We start from the raw sequence: 19,388 nt of genomic DNA on the forward strand, positions 1-19,388 counted from the left end.
GAAATCTGATGCTCCAAAATCCAAAACTATTTGAATGCCAACATGATGCACTTCAGGTAATAAGTGGAAAATTCCACACCTGACTTTAGGTAATGGGTCACAGTCAAACAGTCAAAACTTTGTTTCATGCACAAAACTATTACAAATATGATATTAAATTACCTTCAGGCTATGGTGTTTAAAGGGCATATAAAACATAAATGAATTTTGTGTTTAGACTTGGGTCCCAGCCCTAAGATATCTCACTATGTATATGCAAATATTCCAAAATCTGAAATCCAAAACACTTCTTGACCAAAACATTTAGAATAAGGGATTTTTGATATTTCCCAAGTTTCTGTGAGTTAGATTCAGGCAAGAGAGCTAAAATATCTCTCCCAATATAACTTGGGTCATTGTTTCTCAGATGCTTTAGATGCATGAATGTTGCTGCAGATTTTAGAAAATCTGGTGGTTTCTGTCTTCTTTCTACCTCCCCTTTTATTACTAAAGAATGGTAGTCAAGGTAATTTGAATTTAGATCTTCTAAAGTTCCTTCTCTTAATAACTTCACACATTCCTGACAAGTGCTGTTTAGAGTGGCAGACTGAGTTAATGCAGAGGAAGATGGTTTAGAAAATAAAAAAGTTTAAAAAGGGCAATGTTTACATCCTGATTTTCTTTCATGTTTCAAGTGAGGAGTTTGAATACTTTAGATTATAGGGGCAATAAAAATTGCTGGAGGTCCACTTCTCTTTAATAAATTTTAAGAACAGTTTAAATTATTGGTCCAAAGAAGGGGAAAATAGTGATGAAGAGGAAAAGGGAGGAGAGACAGCTGGGTAGAAGATGAGGGTGCAGAAGGGTAATTGTGTAGTCACTCTTTTCTCTTGTCTCACCAGATGCTACTTAACCTATTTGTCATTGGGATGAGCAGGATGAGGCAAACTACTTTATGTTCAGAATAAGTTCTTCCAGTAGGGTGAATGCAGCTTCCAAAAATAAAGGAGAGTAGGAAGGAAGGTAAGAAGAAAAGGAAAGAAAATAAAAGATAAAAGTAGTGCAGAAGGTATTCTCAAAGTATCTTTTGCTGTGTTTAAAATGGGTACACAGGCTATGTGAAGGGAAAATGTGAATAGGCAAAGCTGGTGCCTACAAGATGCCAGCAGAGTAGACAAACTCCAAACAGTAAAACCTGTTTTGAAAAAACTGGTTGGTTGACGTTATGTAATTAGTTCATCTTCTTTTCCATTTTATTGATGCTGTCATTAATTTCACATTAATGTCCCTTTCTTGGCTTGTGTTAACTTTAGAGCTGCACAGTGAGAGCTTAAAAAAAGAATAAGAATAAAGTTGGTTTTATTTTTTCATTTTCAAATAATTTCAAACTTACAGAAAATTTGCATGAATGAATTTAATAAATTTGCATGAATAGTATGGTGGACTCCTGAATATACTTCTCCCGGAGACCCGATTCAAGTTTTGCCGGTTGTTCCCATGTCTTTATAGTAAAAAGGTCCAGTTCAGGAGAAGACGTTACACTCCATTGTCTGCCATGTCTCTCTATCTTCTTTTAGTCTGAACGAGTTCTGCAATCTCTATTTGACTTTCATGACCTTGACATTTTCGAAGGTCAGTTATTCAATAGAAGTTCTCCAAATTTCTGTTGTCCGATGTTTCCTCTTGATTATAACCAGGTTATAAATTTTAGAGAAGTGATGTTGTGTTTTTCTCATTGCATTTGATTAGGTGACATACGATATTGATTTTTCCAATTACTGGGAGTGTTAACTTTGATCACTTCATCAGATAGTGTCTGTTAGGTTTCTCTACTATAATGTTAACTTTTTCTCCCTTTGTAATTAAACATTTTGTAGAAAGATACTTTGAAACTCTGTAAAATTCTGTTTCTTATCTCACTTTCATCCACTAATTTTAGCATTTATTGATGTCTTGCTTGAATTCCCTTTGTATTTATTACTCGGCATTCTAATTTAAGAAATAATCTCTTACCCATTTATTTTCTTCCCATTTATCTGTTTACTTATTATATAATTGTGGATTCATGGGTTCCTCTTTATGCAGTGGATTATAATCCACTACTCTCATTACTTATTTTTATGCTTAAGTTGTTCCAGATTTGGTCAGTAGTTCCTTCAAGGTGGCTCCTGGATCCTTTGGTCATGTTCTCATTGTTTTTCTGAGAACTTTCTTACCTTCTGGCTCAACATATTCAAAGCTCCTTATTCTTCCCCTGTTCTGCTTTTACAGTCTCAATAAACTCTTGTTTCTTATAGTGGAAAGCATTTAGAAATCAAGACTGGGCATTAAATTTGCTCATTGCTGCTCAGGCATTTTTGCTCCCAGGTCCCTTCAATGGATACATACAGACACACCCTTAAATCCATGTTTATTTACATGTCATATATACTAATATATCCACTCTTCCAATTCCAATCTAATACCACATCATTCATCTCAACTTTTCCTCTTTCCATGTTTGTACCTTCTCCAGCATTAGGAAAGTGGACTCCCCGTGTGGAGCCAAGCATCTGATTCTAGCAGGCCTCTGCCCTGCTCAGCAGCCCTCCCTCCATAGACCCTGACTCCCATCAAACTGCCTTCATGCCCACTCCAGCTCCCGCTTTGTGTGGAACCTGACACTCACCGACACCCTTTCAATGGAAAGAAAGAGAGGTGAGGATTGGCCTCATTTTCTAACTGACCTTTCTGCATTGGCTGGCTATTTAGGCATCATGTAAACATAGTAGTGAATTGGTAACAGTGTTCTTAAAACAGCAGAGTTATAGCATGTATTTTATTTATTCAAATTCAACTTAATTACTGAAAATACTGTAAGATGGCGCATACTTTCTATGCACATCTATATATACACATTGCTGTATAGGAAGGGATCCACAAAATCATGGTTTACTGCAATGTGTGCACAGTTTAGGAATTTTTTTCAAGTGCAAATTTGACATTAGGTGCCTCTTATATGCTTTCAAAATCTAACTCGTCTGTCAAGTAGGACTCTATTATATAGCCTAAATTGTCTCAACATCTAGTCAAATTCTTTCTCCAGGAGAATCATCATTTGGTTTCCAAAAAGGAAGCTGAGAGGATCACACGCTGATTCTAGAACATATTACTTATTCAGGAAAAATGATAGTTTTTTTTTGGTAGGTAATCCTTTCTAAAATGTAGATTAATGCTCTGGTGACAAGTTTCTAGGCTAGAGCTAGGGAAAAGTAGGGTCTTGGCTGTGGGACCAACTCCAATAGAGTGGCTCACTGGGAGCAACTGGACACGGGAGCAACAATGCCTGAGCAGCAGTGAGCACATTTAATGCCCAGTCTTGATTTCTAAACGCATTTTTCCACTGTAAGAAACAAGAGTTTATTGAGACTCTAAAAGTAGAACAGGGGAGGAATAAAGTCAAAGGAGGCCAAGCTGAAGAGCACCCTTATCAGGCATACAGCCAAAAAGAGTGCTGGGCAGGGAAGAGGTCATAAGCTTTAAACGAGAGAAGGGAGTAGTAAGGGCCAAGAAGCTGATGATGAATACTACCAAATGGAGCCTTCATTCATTCGAAATATGCGTATGAAGGACAGTATGTCCCAGAATCTTTGCTTGCTCTGTGGATACAGAAATGAATATATGTGTTTCCCGCCCTGAAGAAGCTTTCATTCTAGTAGGAAGGAATCATGCCAATAGTTACAAGGTATCTCAAGAGTCTTGCTACAGTCTTTAGATTTGTGAATTTTGACAGCCTTGGTAAATTACTTTCCACGAGGCTTATACCAAGTTATAGAGTTGGAAGCCATTTCTAGATACTACTTTTAACACCCTTTCACACAGTATTTTATGTGTTTGAAATGCACAGTTTAAGAAAGATTTAGATTAAAATTTTAGATATCTCCCCCCTTTCTTTCCTTTTCTTGAGATGTTAAGTAAGTATGAAGGAAGTGGATAATGATTTTCTGAGAAAAAGTCAAAGTTCTTACCAGTTGTGTTTTCCCAGATCTTGATGGTACTGGACTGGACTCCAAAGGGTACAGAAAATTATCTTTCAGTTAAAGCACTAACTTTGGTTTAGTGTTCATTAACTCTACAATTTTAGAATAGCTTTTGAGTAAATGAACATTATTCAGCTTAGTGTAAAGTTGTCTGGACTTTACAAAACCAGGCAGTCATAACAAACTTTTCTGCAGGCTGTAATGTGGCTGGCAGAGACCTATTTTGAGGATTTAAAGAAATGATAGATTACTCTTAGTGATTATAAATAATAAGCAATGCTATCTGTGATATTTACCTACTGCAGAATTTTGGCTTTTGAAAATGGAATTCGGCTCCTTTCCCTTTACTTTTAGATATTTATTGTTCATTAGTGAGCTCTCTTTTATAGCTGCTAGTGGACCTTCTTTTGCTGCTGACATGCTTTCAGTTCCATAGAGTTTGTGGGCAAAATGGTATTAGAAAAGCAAATAAATCATCCTGATGTTCTATATATTATCTTGGCAAATAATTCTTTGGGCAAGAGCTCTAGACTAATGAATGAGAACATGTGGATAATTTAGAATTGTTTCTTTTTTAGAATCAATAGCCTGGGAATTGAAAAATTCAAAGTGCTTTTCCATGGCATTATTGTTTGAATTAATTTTTTACAAAACAATTTCAGTTTATTTGGAACTGGCTCTGTGTCTCTTCAATTTGTACTCTGAGAAAGAACTGAAGAACACTGAACTTTGGAAAAAATTTAATAAAGTCAGTTCACAATGGAACACCAGAAGATAAAGTTCCTCAGGCCTAATTCTTTTGGAATTGTGGGAACAGACAGGAGGTGAAATCAGCAGCTGTCCATCCATCTGCAGAGCAGAAGCTCCCCTCTCAGGCTGGCAGTATCAGGCAAAGACTGGTGAAATGAGACTGAGGTCAAGACTACAATTCGTTCTCTTGTTTTAATGCAATTTCAACTAGCTAATATGTACAAGGCATTTCAGAAGCATTAACATTTTGAGCCTTAGGCAATCAGATCTGAAGGCTCATTCTGTTTGATTCATAATGTGGATTATATTTTATAAGGTTGCTAAGACTTGATTATTTGCACATCCTAGAGGGTATAGCTCCTGCTCTGAACATTTAAAAGGAAACTGCTATAGAACATTGAACACTAAACAGAAAGCTACTATAGGTAAATCTCATAGAAATAAAAAAATTCTATAATCATAGCGTTAAAATTAAATGTTTGGATGATTATCACATCAGCAGTTTAATTTGACTATCTTGGTAACCACTGAAAACGAAGGAGTGGCACAAAGAGCCATTGGTGCATTTTATAACACTGCAGGTTAGCATAGTGATAACACTTTTATTCAGACCATATAGAAACATGAACATTCGTCTCACATCTACTTGCAACTATGTCTTTACAGATAGATATAAAGACATATATACACCCAAGTAAGACACAGTTATCACAGAAAGTGTTTGTAAACATTAATGTTAACTTGTGGACATACACTGATTTGAAACAAATCCTTTACTTTAGACAGCTTTGATTTTCTGTCTAGAAGATGAAAGAGAACATTAATAGCCATCACTTATGAAGTTTACCTAGTTGGATGTTAGCGCTTCTAAAAATGAATCAATATTCATTACTTTCCCACATTGAAAGATTAAAGGAATAAATAATTTTTTGAAACTGAAAATGAAATTCTCAGAAATGTCAAGAAAATCTTTAGTGCAGTCTCATTTTAAGAAAAATTGAAGAGAGATCATAAAAACCATTTGATATTAAAAAGGCTATTGTTATATAATGTAACCCAATTAATTAGGATCTGCTTAATTTGAAATATGTAACAGAGTAAAGGTAAAATATGTTTTGCTTCTTGTAACTTGTTTAAAAAACCCCATATAGTTAATAAAAATAAAAATGAGAAGAAGATAAAATTTATCCCAGGAATTGTGTGCTGAAGTATCACCTATTTGTACATAGTTCAGTCCCCATTGCCCCCAAAACTGTATGTGTTCAGAGGTTTTCTGGAGGGTCTTATGCAGAAGTTTGTTCAACTTAAACTGAAGGAAGACATACTGTCACTATCAAAGCTAAAGTTGAAGCATGGGGGTTGGGGAATGGTCAAAACTTTTTCATGGTCCCCAGGTTAAAAAAAAAGCCCTTTCTGTAGTGTGTGTGCATGTTTTTTTTGTTTTGTTTGGTTTTGTTTTTTGGTTTAACTCTAAAAACAGGACTTGTTCAGTGACAGCCACATAAAGGTTAAATGGAGGATTATAGATTAAATGTTACTATTCTAGTGCATCTTTTAATTTGCTCCTATACCGAATCCATAGGAAACTGGATATATGTCAGAATGTCATGGACAGATTGATGTTATCAATGGGTATAGCAATTAAAATGCATTTCCTGAATTGCAAAGCGCAATACATTGCTTTTAGACACAAAGCATAGATTTCGCTCATTAAGAATAACTAGGGAGTTAAATTCTAGGGTTTCTGCAGTCTTACTCATGGTATTTGACTGCCTTGGTTCTATAATCGGATTTTAGCAAGCCTATAAAAATACTTAAAACTTTTTTGTTGTTGGTGGTGTGCTTCCAGCATAGATAATGGATAGCTTATGACATTCAGGTTATAGGTCAAATCTGAGGCCTTATTGCATATCCGGGGAAAATTACTTTTTGAGTAACATATAGTACAACCTTCAACTCTTAATAGGGCAGGAAGAGTTCAGATACAAACACTTACACATTCAAAGTGACCACATATGATTTCTACTTGTTCTGAAATGACTCCATAAATGCGATTTAAAAATTTATTTCTCTACCACAACACACAAAAAATGTAGCAATAAATTCTAACATGTTCAGGTGAAGCCATTCCTTTTCACACGGCTATTCAAAAGATTATTATAACATCTCTAATACATGAAGAATGTTTGGGAACCTATAACACATTTCTTGTGTGTCTCAATTAAAAAAGACATTTCAACGCACTATACTGACTTTTCCTTATTCCCTTGTAACTGCAACATAATTAAAAAATAAACCGAGTAAGGTAATTCAGTGCAAATTCAATCGGATGTTAGAAGTAAGCTGCATATGAGATTAAATCAGATATGGGAGCTTTTTCTAAAACAGGACTAAACAGTGTTTCAAATCACCTAGAATCAATTATCATGGGACACTGTTGTAGAAATGATGATACTGAGTTAAAAAACATTTTTCTTATGAAAAAATCACAAGTCAGAGCTTGCCACTTACGTTATGCAAGGTAAGTTTGGTGATGATCTTGTAAATGAATATCGACTTTTGTGTAGACTCCAATATTTCTAATCTATGAGAAACTGTTCTGGGGTCAAAAATGGCCAACTTCAGAATCTTCTTGTGAAGTGGTTGCTTCTCTGAGAAAGCAAACAAAATTGCCTCATATGTGAATTATCACATTTCTTTGTAAGTCTAGCTTTAATACAAGCAGAGTTAAAAACCAAAAAACCCTCCAGAACCTATATATGTGTTGTTACTGGCTGACCCACAAGGTGGCACTAAAGAGAGAAGTGACAAAAGTGAATATCACAGGTAAGTTAGATATTAAATCAATTCTATTATGAGAATTAAATCTATTTCATAAAATGATACCAAATTTTAATATGCTGATAACTCAAAACAGTTATCTTTAGGTTCATTTTTTTTTAATAGAGACTGTTCTAGAGCCAAAAGTTTCATTCAATCAAGCAGCTGGTTATTTTCAAGAGTTAATAATTGAAATTTTTGTGTAGTTATTTTGTGGGAAAGTTATTTCTCTTTCCAGATACAGACTCCATGATTATTATTTGATTATAAACTCGGTTTCCCTTTTATATTTTGTATAGTGCCTAGTGCTTAATGTTGTTAACACAAATGTAAAAAAAAGACCCAACATACTTAACTTTGTAATACAAAGCACACTAACATATATAGATTTTAATATTTGTAATTATAGCATACAAATAAATTTTTTAATGAACAAGAAAAAGCCATTTCAGCCAAAGTCTAATTGTTTGAACTTCAAGAATAATTCTTGGATCCCCAAATATATTTTTCACCTGACTTTCAAGGCACTTGGAGAGTAACTTCTGAGCCTGTATAGGGATGTGAATGGGACAATACTCTCAGAAAAACATGTACAGAGAAAGAAAAAATGATATGTTGGTGTAGCCTTGGTGTGCAACCCTGAAATTAAAGAGGTACGGAGGATTCTTATAGTGTCATGTGGTGGAAGAAACTGGTAATTTTCTAGCAAACATCCCTGTATATAAACAAGGAAAAAGCATGAACACCCCCCTCCCAGAAAAAAAGAGCGATTTTTCAGTTCACGATTAATATACTATTTATGTACAGATCTAGTACCTGAAGAAAAAAATCAGAATACATCTTTTTCCATAGTTTGAAAGTAGGAATTCAGTGAGGTTTTAAAATAAAACAATTATAATTATTGTTGTATATTTGTTATATATACACATATTGTGATCTATTCTCTAACAGAAGGTGTGTTTCTCATGTCAACATGACTGTATCTTTGGCCAGAATCCTCACTTAGCAAAACTATATATATTTTATATTATGTTATATATCATTAAAAATAAAAAAAACTGTAGCTGAAAATTAGCTTTTAAAATTTACATACAGTGATATGACCTCAATACTAGCGACATTTCATTATCTAAAAGAAAAATTTCACCATATTTCTTCCAATGTCTCTTCGTCAGCCCATTTATAATAATCACTTGTTACTCAGATTCAAGAAAATACTGTAATTACCTCATTTAAACAGCAATATTGATAAACATTTACGTATTAAGCAGAATCTATCTGCAGTGAGCGAAGTTTTTAAGTGATAAACAATATTTTATTATTAAATGAAAGAATGGGGAATAAATGATTGGAAGACAGAAAAACATATATGGACTAGAAGATACATGTGGATGAAATAAAGCAGGATATTTTATGTCTTTATGTGACTTTACATTAATATTTATCTGTTGCTCCTTTGAAGCAGATACTTTTCTTGGCTTGAAAGAGGTGAGGGACCATTCAAATTATGTAAATTTGCGCTGTCAAATAAGCCTGGGTTAAATATATATTTTTGGATGCATTGAAGAGGTAAGATTCCTAAAGCATGTAAACTGCTTATTCTGCAGTATGAAAATAAGCTATAGTCAACTCTTTCAATTAATTAGTTCTCAATCCAGGAGTAATAATGTTGCAGGTTTTCTTTTTATCATTATCTTACAAAATTATAATTATTTCTTTGTTCAGGGTCATACTAGATTATTCATTTATTCAACAAACATGTAGCACTTACCATGTGCTAGGCACTGTCCTCTCCAAGGAGAGTATAGACCAGGCATGTTTGCTTCAGTGCTATATCCCTAGCACAGTGCCTGGCACTGACTTCATAATTTATGTAGCAAGTATTCATTATACAATTGGATAGTTTATATTTGGCTTACCTTTCAGGAAATAGTGTGACATAAAGGTTAAATATAAAGGTGATGAAATGACCTGCCTGGCTTTGAATTCCAGCTCTGCCATCTACTAATTAAATGACTCTGGCCAAGATATTTAATCTTTTTCAGCCTCAGTTTCTTGATTTGTCAAGTGGAGGAAATAATAGCATGGACCTGAAGGTGGTGATTTTCATGATTACATAAGACAGCATAAAATGCTTAGACAAATATTTGGTACAAGTTAAGCCCTTGAAAAATCTTAGCTATTATTATTATTTTCATTAATTCTTCCTGCCATATTTATCTGGAAACATGGATTTCAGCAATTTAAGTTCATGGTAACAGTTATAGGAGTAATAGGAGTATATTCACTATTTCCATTTCTTGAGTGACTAGACAAATTAACTAGTTCAATGGAAACATTTCTGGAACAATACTTAATTTCTATTGTTTGTAGACTTTGGTCTATATTATGTTTGCAGGTTTCATGAATAAATTGTAAACATTTCCATGATCTATACTTTGACTTTTTATAGAGCTTTCTTACAGAAGTCATAAACCAAAGAGCCTAGAGTGAACGCTAAAGAGTTTTAACCTAGCACGAGAACCCCTCAGATAATGATATAACTTTCTTGAGATACTAATTCTGTCTTTGGATATAACATGTAATGCTAAAATTGGAAATGACACTTGAATTATTTGGTCATTCTTTTCCTTACATTTGCTCTCTAGAGATATCCATTTTATGCTGTGAGGCTTGTTCTAGCTTGGTATAAACATAATCATGAGACTTTTCTGGGACTAATAACACATAGTATTATATTAATAGGTTAGGAAATGTTTCTATTAAAAACAACTTCAAGTATGAGGCTGCAATGAGCTCTTATCACACCATTGCACTCCAGCCTGGGCGACAGAGTGAGACCTAATATCTAAAAAAATATATATAATAAAAAGTAAAAATAAAAAATGAAAAAAGATAAAAACAAATTCATGGTTTCACAGGTTTTTATGAGGTAAAAAGATATAATCAAATTTAGATGTAAATCTCATTTAGATTAATCCTTTTAAATACACAAGTCAGACAACTAACAGTTAAATGAAGGTGTTAATTGTTGTGGACAAACTACAGAAATCATGAAATTTCACCATCTCAATTATAGCTGATTTTAAATAATTCTTTCCTCATCTTCAAGATCTTGAGGAATGTTCTGTCTGGAAGGCTAGTTCTTATATGAAACCCCACAACAACATCAACAGATCAGTGGGTCAAATGTTATAAAATTTTGAAAGTCTGCAATATAAAAATATTAATAAACTTTGCAGTAATGTTAATTTCTCCAAATTAAAAATTTCATCAAATGATCAGTTTCAAATTTCAAACTGCTGTTTTGCTATTGCCACATGGCGGCACCACTTCAGCTGCTAAACAGAAACTTCACCATTCTTTTTTCATATTGGTCTCCAGTTGAGGGAGGTCTTCAGAAACATATCCCTCTCATACGATACATCAGCCTAGTTTTGACTGCCAGAGTAGTAAGATTTGTTTGTTTCCCCCTGTCCTTTTTCTACTACAGTGTGCTTTTATAAAATTTACCCATTAAAGTTTTAGTTTTTAACTGAATTATTTTTTGCTTCTCATGAAGAAGATTAAATATTTCTTGAGAACAAAAAGAGGGTACTATGTTAGCTTCTGTACTGTATATTTTTCACAGAAGTCCAGAGATGAAAGATACCCCCAAATCTAACTCCTTTACACATTGAGAAATTGAGTCCATTAAGTACTGGCTTAGGACAATAGAGGAAGATGAAGGTGATCAGGATCTAGTTCTTTCTCCCGAGCCAAGCTGTTTCTGGACATGAGGTTTTACTCACATGTGAAGAGACTGAGTACCCAAGGACACCTAACTATGTGCTTCTATATACAAACCAGTGTGAAAATAAACAAAAAAGGCAGTTAAATTGTAAACAATCAAATATAAGACCCTGAAGCCAATACATTCACTGAAGATAGTTCATTTTGATCTTTTCAGGACCAAGGTGTAGATTTTATTTAAAACAACTTCTGTTTGTCCTCATGTATATTAAATATTCAGACAATTTTTACTTTTACAAGCCCCTGAATCAAATATGGCCACATCATGACTTCAGTGATATTTATTAGCTAAATAAAGTAATCATAAAATTCTCCTAAGAAACATGTTTCTGAGAGAAGCATCAGGTACTTTGGGAAGTTTAATTTCCTTGTTTACAGCACCGCATGGCTCCGGTATTGGCAAAATCAAACCTATCTTGAATCCAGTGACCTATAACACTGAAAGCAACTTTAAAAAGGAATATTAGCAAACTATGTCTTTAATATTTTTGTGAGGTGCAAACTCTGAAATTTCACCCCCCCCACTTTTGCTTTGAAGGTAGAATGAACATTCTCTAGAAAAAATAATATTTAAAAATTATTTTACTAAAGTGCTTATTTCTTCTACTAAAGTGCTTGTTTCTTCGGGAAAGTGTACTAGATACTTTCAGAAATTAAAAAAAGAAAACTCACTGAAAACCTTTGTAACACTGATATGAAAGGAAGAAATATTTACCTACTTGATCTTGATAGTAAGTTTTATTATGCAAAGTTACCTTCAAGGGGAATCCATGAGCTAGTAAGTTGTGTCCATTCTATATTAATAATCTTATGTCCACTCCACTTGGGTCTGAAAAAATAATCCATTTACTAATTTAATCACAGTTAGTAGAGACTTTATTAATTGGTAAATGTATTATTTAATTCTGAAATATTTGAGACTTTCCTTGTAGTAATTTTCAGAAGTACATAAACACATTGATGAAATACAAAGAAGAACAGACAGAGGTAAAGAGAGGAAAGAGATAACGGACTGAGAACCGTGAGTGAGGGAAAGGGGAAAGATGAAGAGAACTGGGTTAAAGCATACAAACACACAGCAAGACAGAAGGAATCTAGCTGTTCAATGTTTGAGAGCACAGTAGGGTGACTATACCTTGCAAAAATGTATTGTACTCAGGTGATGGACACCTTAAATACCCTGACTTGATCACTACATATTATGTGCATGTAACAAAATTTCTCATGTATCCCACAAATTTGTACACATTTTTTTAAAAAGACAAACAGAAAAAGCCTTCTTTGAATCTTTTCTTGACTAATGTTTTAGAAAGAGAAAGTCTTAAAGATCCCTTACTGGGTAACCTCTTCCTTTAGGCAGTGGGTCTTAGACTCCCCGGGATGATTCCAGAGGCCTCTGATAATCAAATATATTAAATCCATGGATATTGGATCAGTAATACTGAATTACCAGTTTAAAACCCTAAAGTCAGAGAAGTCTGGTGACCTGCTGAGGATCTCAGGGCTCCTCTTACTTGCTTGCACTATAGTTCCTGATTCTGTGAAAACAAACCAATGAACCCCAACTCCTCAACTCTTAAAAATGCATACAGCCAGATACATATGGACAGCAAGAGCACAGACATTTAAAAACAGAGCAGAAAAAAGTAACTTGAACAGAATGTGGCATTTCCCTTGGTCTGTTGCTAACGGCCCACATACAACATGCTTAAAAAATCCCACCCTGGCACTTATTTTCATCATCATTTAAAAATGATTCAAATGGACATTTAGAATGTATGGCATTGAGCATGTATCCCATCTGGGGATAAATGAAAAAGGGCTTCCTCGAGCAGTGCTGTGTTTTTAGTGGTTATCAGGCTAAGGTTAATGTGTAATTGGTCTCTTCTCTTTGGTCATGCTTTTAAAGCCAAACACAATATTTTAATTGTCTATTTTCAGTACTCCAAAGCCAGAAGCATTAACTATTTCTTTTTGTAAGAAAATAGCTATGGACATGATTTGTAAAATGCCTTCAAGATTTGAAGACATGAAAGAAACATGTAAAAAGGAATTACCTCATTTTCTTTCTATTATTCACTTTTTTAATTTAACCCAGAAGCCAATCACACTTTGTTTTACTAAACACTGGAGACTCCTGCTTCCTAGCTGTCACCTTTGGGATGGCTGTTTTCTGAATATTGTTCCAATTAGAGTTCTTCACACAAATTCTGAGGGTTGGATATCCCACATACTTATACATACTCTGGAGTATAATTTTAAACTCCAATATACTCAGACAAGAGTCCATAACCAGCCAATGGGCTATGAACCTATTTTGATGCTGCCTGCTGTCAGCAAACTGTCTATTGATAACTATCCTAACAAAGTTTAAACAATGTTCATGGTAACACTGGAAAGCTGCAAGAAAGTAATTATGGCTAGGTGAAATGAAAAACTGACCAATCATGGAATATATTCGTTCACTGTTCTATTAAGCCCAGCTTTTCTCAGTCTCAAGGTTTTGGTTCTGAATGTTACACTGTGTTTTAATCATTTCCCCAGTCTAAAGATGGGAATTATCCTATGGGGAAAACATCACCTTGCTTTGGCCTTTACTTCCGGAGGATTTTAATGCTTCATTGCTAACATTATTTTAGTACTGCACACCTGGACATATCGCACAGTATAATGTAATATATGTAGTCAGGTTTTGGAGAATTTATTTCAATTTACATACAATCCTCCAAATCCTCTGGCGAGCTTGATGTGAAATCTGACACAGCCACATCTCCCTAGCAGGATCTTCTTTTGCTCTCTATGTTAATAGCCAAAGGCTCCAAGGATCTCTCCGTGGAGCGCCGCGGGGCTAAGAAGTCAGGAAGAGGGGTGACTGCGGGGCTTGTTGCGCTGAAGATTTACAATGTACTTCTTGCAGGCGGCTCAGCAACCCCCTCTGTGGCTGTGGGTGTCTGGTGTGACAGAGCGGAAAAAAGCTCTCTAATCTCCCAGTGCCTGCCTCTGCCGCTCAGCCGCTCCCCTCCCTCCCGCCTTTCCTGCCTCCTCGCGCGCTCTCTCTCCTTTGCCTTTCTCGGGGAGTTTCAGTCCCTCAATGCAGCTGGAGTAGCCCTGGCAATCTAAACCCGAAGCCTGTGTATATACACACACGCACACACGCGCACACACATGCACACGCGCTCGCACATACGCACTTCGGCTCTCCCCCTGGGGATATGGAGCAAACCCAGAGCTTCATCTACCTGAAGGGGATGGCCCGGCCGGACACTTCTTTCTCACTTGTCATCTCCGGAGGGCAGAGCAAGACTGGAATGAGGGAGGCTCGCTGTCGGGTCTGCAACCTCCTGCCGTTTGCCGCCACCGCCGCTTAAAGTGCAGGGTGGAGAAGGCTTTTTCCAGGACGGATCTCCGTTGTAGCTTCGCGGCCCTGGGACTTCCTCCTGCTGGTTCACTCTAGTCTCTCCCACCTTGGCCATCCTTTCCTCTCCAGCTGCAGGGTGTATGGCTCGGGTGCCTCCCGTGCTGTGGCCGCCGTCACTGCTGCTGCGAGCACATTCCACCCAGAGGACTGAACGCCGCCGCTGAAGTGGGGGAAGAAAGCGGAAGCCCTAACTTCCCTCTCTACACCCTCGCTCTTCCCACCGCTCCCGTCCTTCTCCCCAGCCGAGGACCGGTTGGAAGGCTCCCGCGGAAAGCGAGTCGAGAGCGCGGCGCAGGGGAGGGAGAGCCGGGAGCCGCAGGCGCGCAAGGGCGGGGGCAGCATGTGCCCCGGCGCCGGGTGCTCGCCCGAGAAGTAGCGCGCGCTGGGCAAGCAAGACGCTTTCCAAGTTGGGCGCTTCCCAGAGCTCGCAGCCCGGCGTCCAGAGTGAGGCGGGGCTGATGGGGGTCGCGGAAGCTGCCGTCGCTTGTGGCCAGAACCCGTCTTAAAAGAACCCGGGCCAGCATCCCCAGTCGCGCGCCCTCGGCCCGCGTGCGCTCTCCGATGCCTGCTCTGGCTGTGGCCCGGGTGGCCCGCCCGCGGGGGGTGCCGGAGGGGGCGGGGGAGGAGGAGGAGGCGGTGTGATGGCCCTGGACGGCGAGCTGGGGGAGCAAGAGGAGGAGAAGAAAAAGAAGAAGAAGAAAAAGAAGAGGAAGAAGAAGAAGGAGGAGGAGGAGGAGGAGGAGGGGGCCGAGAAGAGCAGCTCACCCTTCGCGGCCGCGATGGGGGAAGACGACGCCGCGCTTCGGTCTGGCGGCAGGGGGCTCTCCGACCCGTGGGCAGACTCAGTGGGAGTGCGACCCCGCACCACGGAGCGCCACATCGCGGTACACAAGCGGCTTGTGCTGGCCTTCGCCGTGTCCCTCGTGGCACTGCTCGCGGTCACAATGCTAGCCGTGCTGCTCAGCCTGCGCTTCGACGAGTGCGGGGCGAGTGCCACGCCGGGCGCCGACGGTGGCCCCCCAGGCTTTCCGGAGCGCGGCGGCAACGGGAGCCTCCCTGGATCAGCCCGGCGCAACCACCACGCAGGCGGGGACTCCTCGCAGCCCGAGGCGGGTGGGGTGGCCAGTCCGGGGACCCCGTCGGCCCAGCCGCCGTCGGAGGAGGAGCGGGAGCCGTGGCAGCCGTGGACGCAGCTGCGCCTGTCGGGCCACCTGAAGCCGCTGCACTACAATCTGATGCTCACCGCCTTCATGGAGAACTTCACCTTCTCCGGGGAGGTCAACGTGGAGATCGCGTGCCGGAACGCCACCCGCTACGTAGTGCTGCACGCTTCCCGAGTGGCGGTGGAGAAAGTGCAGCTGGCCGAGGACCGGGCGTTCGGGGCTGTCCCTGTGGCCGGTTTTTTCCTCTACCCGCAAACCCAGGTCTTAGTGGTGGTGCTGAATAGGACACTGGACGCGGAGAGGAATTACAATCTGAAGATTATCTACAACGCGCTTATCGAGAATGAGCTCCTGGGTTTCTTCCGCAGCTCCTATGTGCTCCACGGGGAGAGAAGGTATGGAGGGAGGCGGTGCCCCGCGCCGCCCCACCCCGCCGCGCGGCTCGAACCTCTGGGCGGCCTGCGACCCCGGGGACCCAGCTGGCTTCCAATACCCGGGAAGCCAGGGGTGGGGGAAGGAAACGAAAGCGGAGTAGGGCAGTCAGAACCCCGGGGTCTCCCAGACGCCTTGTGGTCTCGCTGCCGCCAACTCCGCAAACTGACTCACCGGTGCCAAAAGATGAATGCTGCCCCCTCCGCTAGTCGGGACCTCTCCTCTTCCTGTCGGAGTTACTTAGCCATCGAAACGCAGGGCTCTTTTTCTGAAGGGTAGCTGATAATCTGAGCGATGCCAGAGTGACATGAAAAGCTTGCCAAGTTACTGTCGAGGGAAAATACGTGGCGCTGAAGGCCAAGACAACAGCGCATCCAGTTTAGCATGTCAGGGCAGGTCAGGGACACACCGTTCTCCACCCCCACCCCCAACATGCCCATCTTCTCTGAATATTAGTAGTCTCCTACCAGGTGCAGAGCAGAGGATGGGCTTTGGCTGCGTCAAGTTTCCCCAAACTTCGAGTTGAGATTCGGAGTGAAAAGAGTGGTTTCCAGAGATAGGCTGAGAGGACCGGGACGGGGGTGGAGGTTGCCAAGGCCAGAGCCAGCGATAAGTGGTCTCGCGGGCGCTGCCAGCTCTGTGCTAAGGCAGGGCGACTCCAGTTGTTTGTTTATGAGTTGCTGCCTCTGGAGATGATTCCAGTGGTCAAGGGGTGGGAAAGCTAGTGGTCAGTCTCAAATGCCTTGTTAGTATCTTTGCCGCGTTTTACATTTGTGTAGTTTTGTATTTTTATAAAAAATTTCCGAGAGGCCGTGGAGCTTTTCACCACTTGTTTAGAGCTCAGACTTCGTAATCCAATAGAACTGAGTTCGAATCTCTGCTGTTCATCTAACTCTGGTGGAGGTTTGAGGAAGGTAATTAACCTTTTCCTGACATGACTACTTCTAGTGCTTATTGCACACCCATGTACTCAATCCGACAAAAACCCTATGAGGTAGACGCTATTATCAGCATTCCCTATTTTACAGGTGGGGAAATGGAGGCACAGGTGGGTCACATAGCTTGACCAAGATCACCAGGAGTGAGCAGACAAAGCTCGGATTTAGACCCAGGGCGTTTGGTTCTTGAGCCTAGACTTTTAATTCTAACTTGGGGATACCAATAATAATATTCTACTTGTAGGATTGGTGTAGACGTCTATGAGTGAATGCATTACAAAGTACTTACCCCTGTGCCTGGCATATAGAGTATCCACCATAAATGCTAGCTCTCGTGAGTGTCTTGTGGCAGTAAGCTCTCGGGTATATTGTTGAATGAATAAGTGATTCTTGTTCTTTGCTCTAACTCCCTCATTGCTAAGATAACTTCGATTAATTAAATGACTGAGGGCAGATGAACAACCAAAGTGAACTTAAAAATTAAACCAACAACTTTAGAAGAGGAGGCAGGTTACAGATCAGTAATGAGGCAGAGCCTCTCCTTTTCTCAGGTGATTCTCATAACAGCAGAAAATGGGCTCAGAGAAGCCCAGGGCCCTGGAGGTGAGCAGGCTTGTCAGTGGAGAGCTAGGACTTGAACTTTGGTTCTCTAATCCCTGGACCAGACAGAGCTTATGGTGTTTGGAAACTCTCAGAAGAAGTTATTGTGTAAGAGGCTGGGGAAATTGCAATGTGTTGTGAAAGTAAGCAAAAGTTTTATTATTTATAGAGTTCTATGAAGTAACCTCCTATAAATAAAACGCCCAATGCTTTAGTAGTTGTATGATAGTTAAAACCGCCTATAAGTGAATGTATATTCACTTTCTTACTCCTGACATCAGATATGGATATTTTAAACCCCCTTCTACCACTTCCTCCAACATGTTCTAAAGAATATAGATTAAAAATATTTTTTAAACCCAGAATTATGTCAAATATGGGGGAAAGGCAGAGAAAACAAATTTGCGTACCATGTTTAGGAACAAACTTGTTATGTCAAAATGTCAATAGTGGGAGTTACATATTATTACTGATACATCTTGCCGTGGTGAAATAAATGCTTTTGAAAAATCCTGTTTTTTGAGCCATGCCAAAATATGTTTGGCAGAACTGAGCTTGTTTTGGTCAATGCTTTCAAATTAACGGGACTCTTAAAAAGACCAGATGTTTCTGCTTGACCCGTAACTGATTTGTTGTACGCCTGGTGCATATTTGTATTCAAACTCTCTTGCAGTTTTCCCCAAAGAAGTAAGTAACTTGGTTGGAAGTTCAACCTAGTTAACATATAGTTAAACTCTTCATCCCATTAGAAATGCAGAACTCAGTGTTCTGAAAATCCCAGGATTGTTTTATTTCTAAACAGCATCTTAGAGAAAGTCCTTGTTTCTCATTTTTTTCCTTCCTCATTATTATTACTAGAGTAAATCTGATAATTTCTTGGATGTTTCTACTGGAGTTAATAAGGCAAAAGAAATAAATCTAATAAACCCTTTCATAGTTATGCAAACTTTCTATTTATTAAACTTTTTTTGTTACTATAGACACTTGGAGCATGGAGCATTTTTAAACAGACCTATATCAGCATCTCAGCTAGGGTTGGACTTTTATCGGTGATTATTTTGTCCACAAAATGCAATGTAAATTGGCATTTTAAAACCCACTTTCAAATAGGACGCAGATGCAAGCCCTGAATTTTCATTTGATTAATGATTAAACATTTTGGTCTTTAGATATAATTTTGCCAATTTAATTATAGGATAATATCTGTAATAAAAACAAATATGTAATCTGATAAAGGAAGTCATATTGAGCAACTTGAAATGCTTAAAAGAGCAATACTACAATGCAGTCCACTTCTCTTAGCCTATGTGGAAACACTAACTCATTAAAATCCTATCAGTCTGATTCTTCAACTTGCTTCTCAGAGACCTGAGCAAAAGAATTTTGGTGACGGCAGGGAAATTAGATTCCGCTGTGTGCTATATACCTTGGACCCCTGGAAGGTTTTACTCACCGCTGGGTGTTGTAGGTAGCCTGG

The 19,388-nt window shown here is 39.1% G+C and overlaps 1 protein-coding gene across 1 annotated transcript in view; it reads left to right on the forward strand.

Annotated features, from left to right (window-relative positions):
• The first annotated feature begins 15,340 nt into the window (after positions 1 to 15,340).
• The window catches only part of TRHDE (thyrotropin releasing hormone degrading enzyme), a 400,153-nt gene continuing 396,105 nt past the window's right edge, over positions 15,341 to 19,388 (forward strand). Inside the window, exon 1 of the mRNA XM_055240001.2 lies at positions 15,341 to 16,336. Within this exon, the coding sequence (XP_055095976.1) occupies positions 15,420 to 16,336 (917 nt within the window). The 5' untranslated portion in view covers positions 15,341 to 15,419. The remainder of the gene's footprint in view (positions 16,337 to 19,388) is intronic.

The sequence above is a fragment of the Symphalangus syndactylus genome, chromosome 13 (genome assembly GCF_028878055.3).
Source record: "Symphalangus syndactylus isolate Jambi chromosome 13, NHGRI_mSymSyn1-v2.1_pri, whole genome shotgun sequence".
Lineage (NCBI taxonomy): Eukaryota > Metazoa > Chordata > Mammalia > Primates > Hylobatidae > Symphalangus > Symphalangus syndactylus.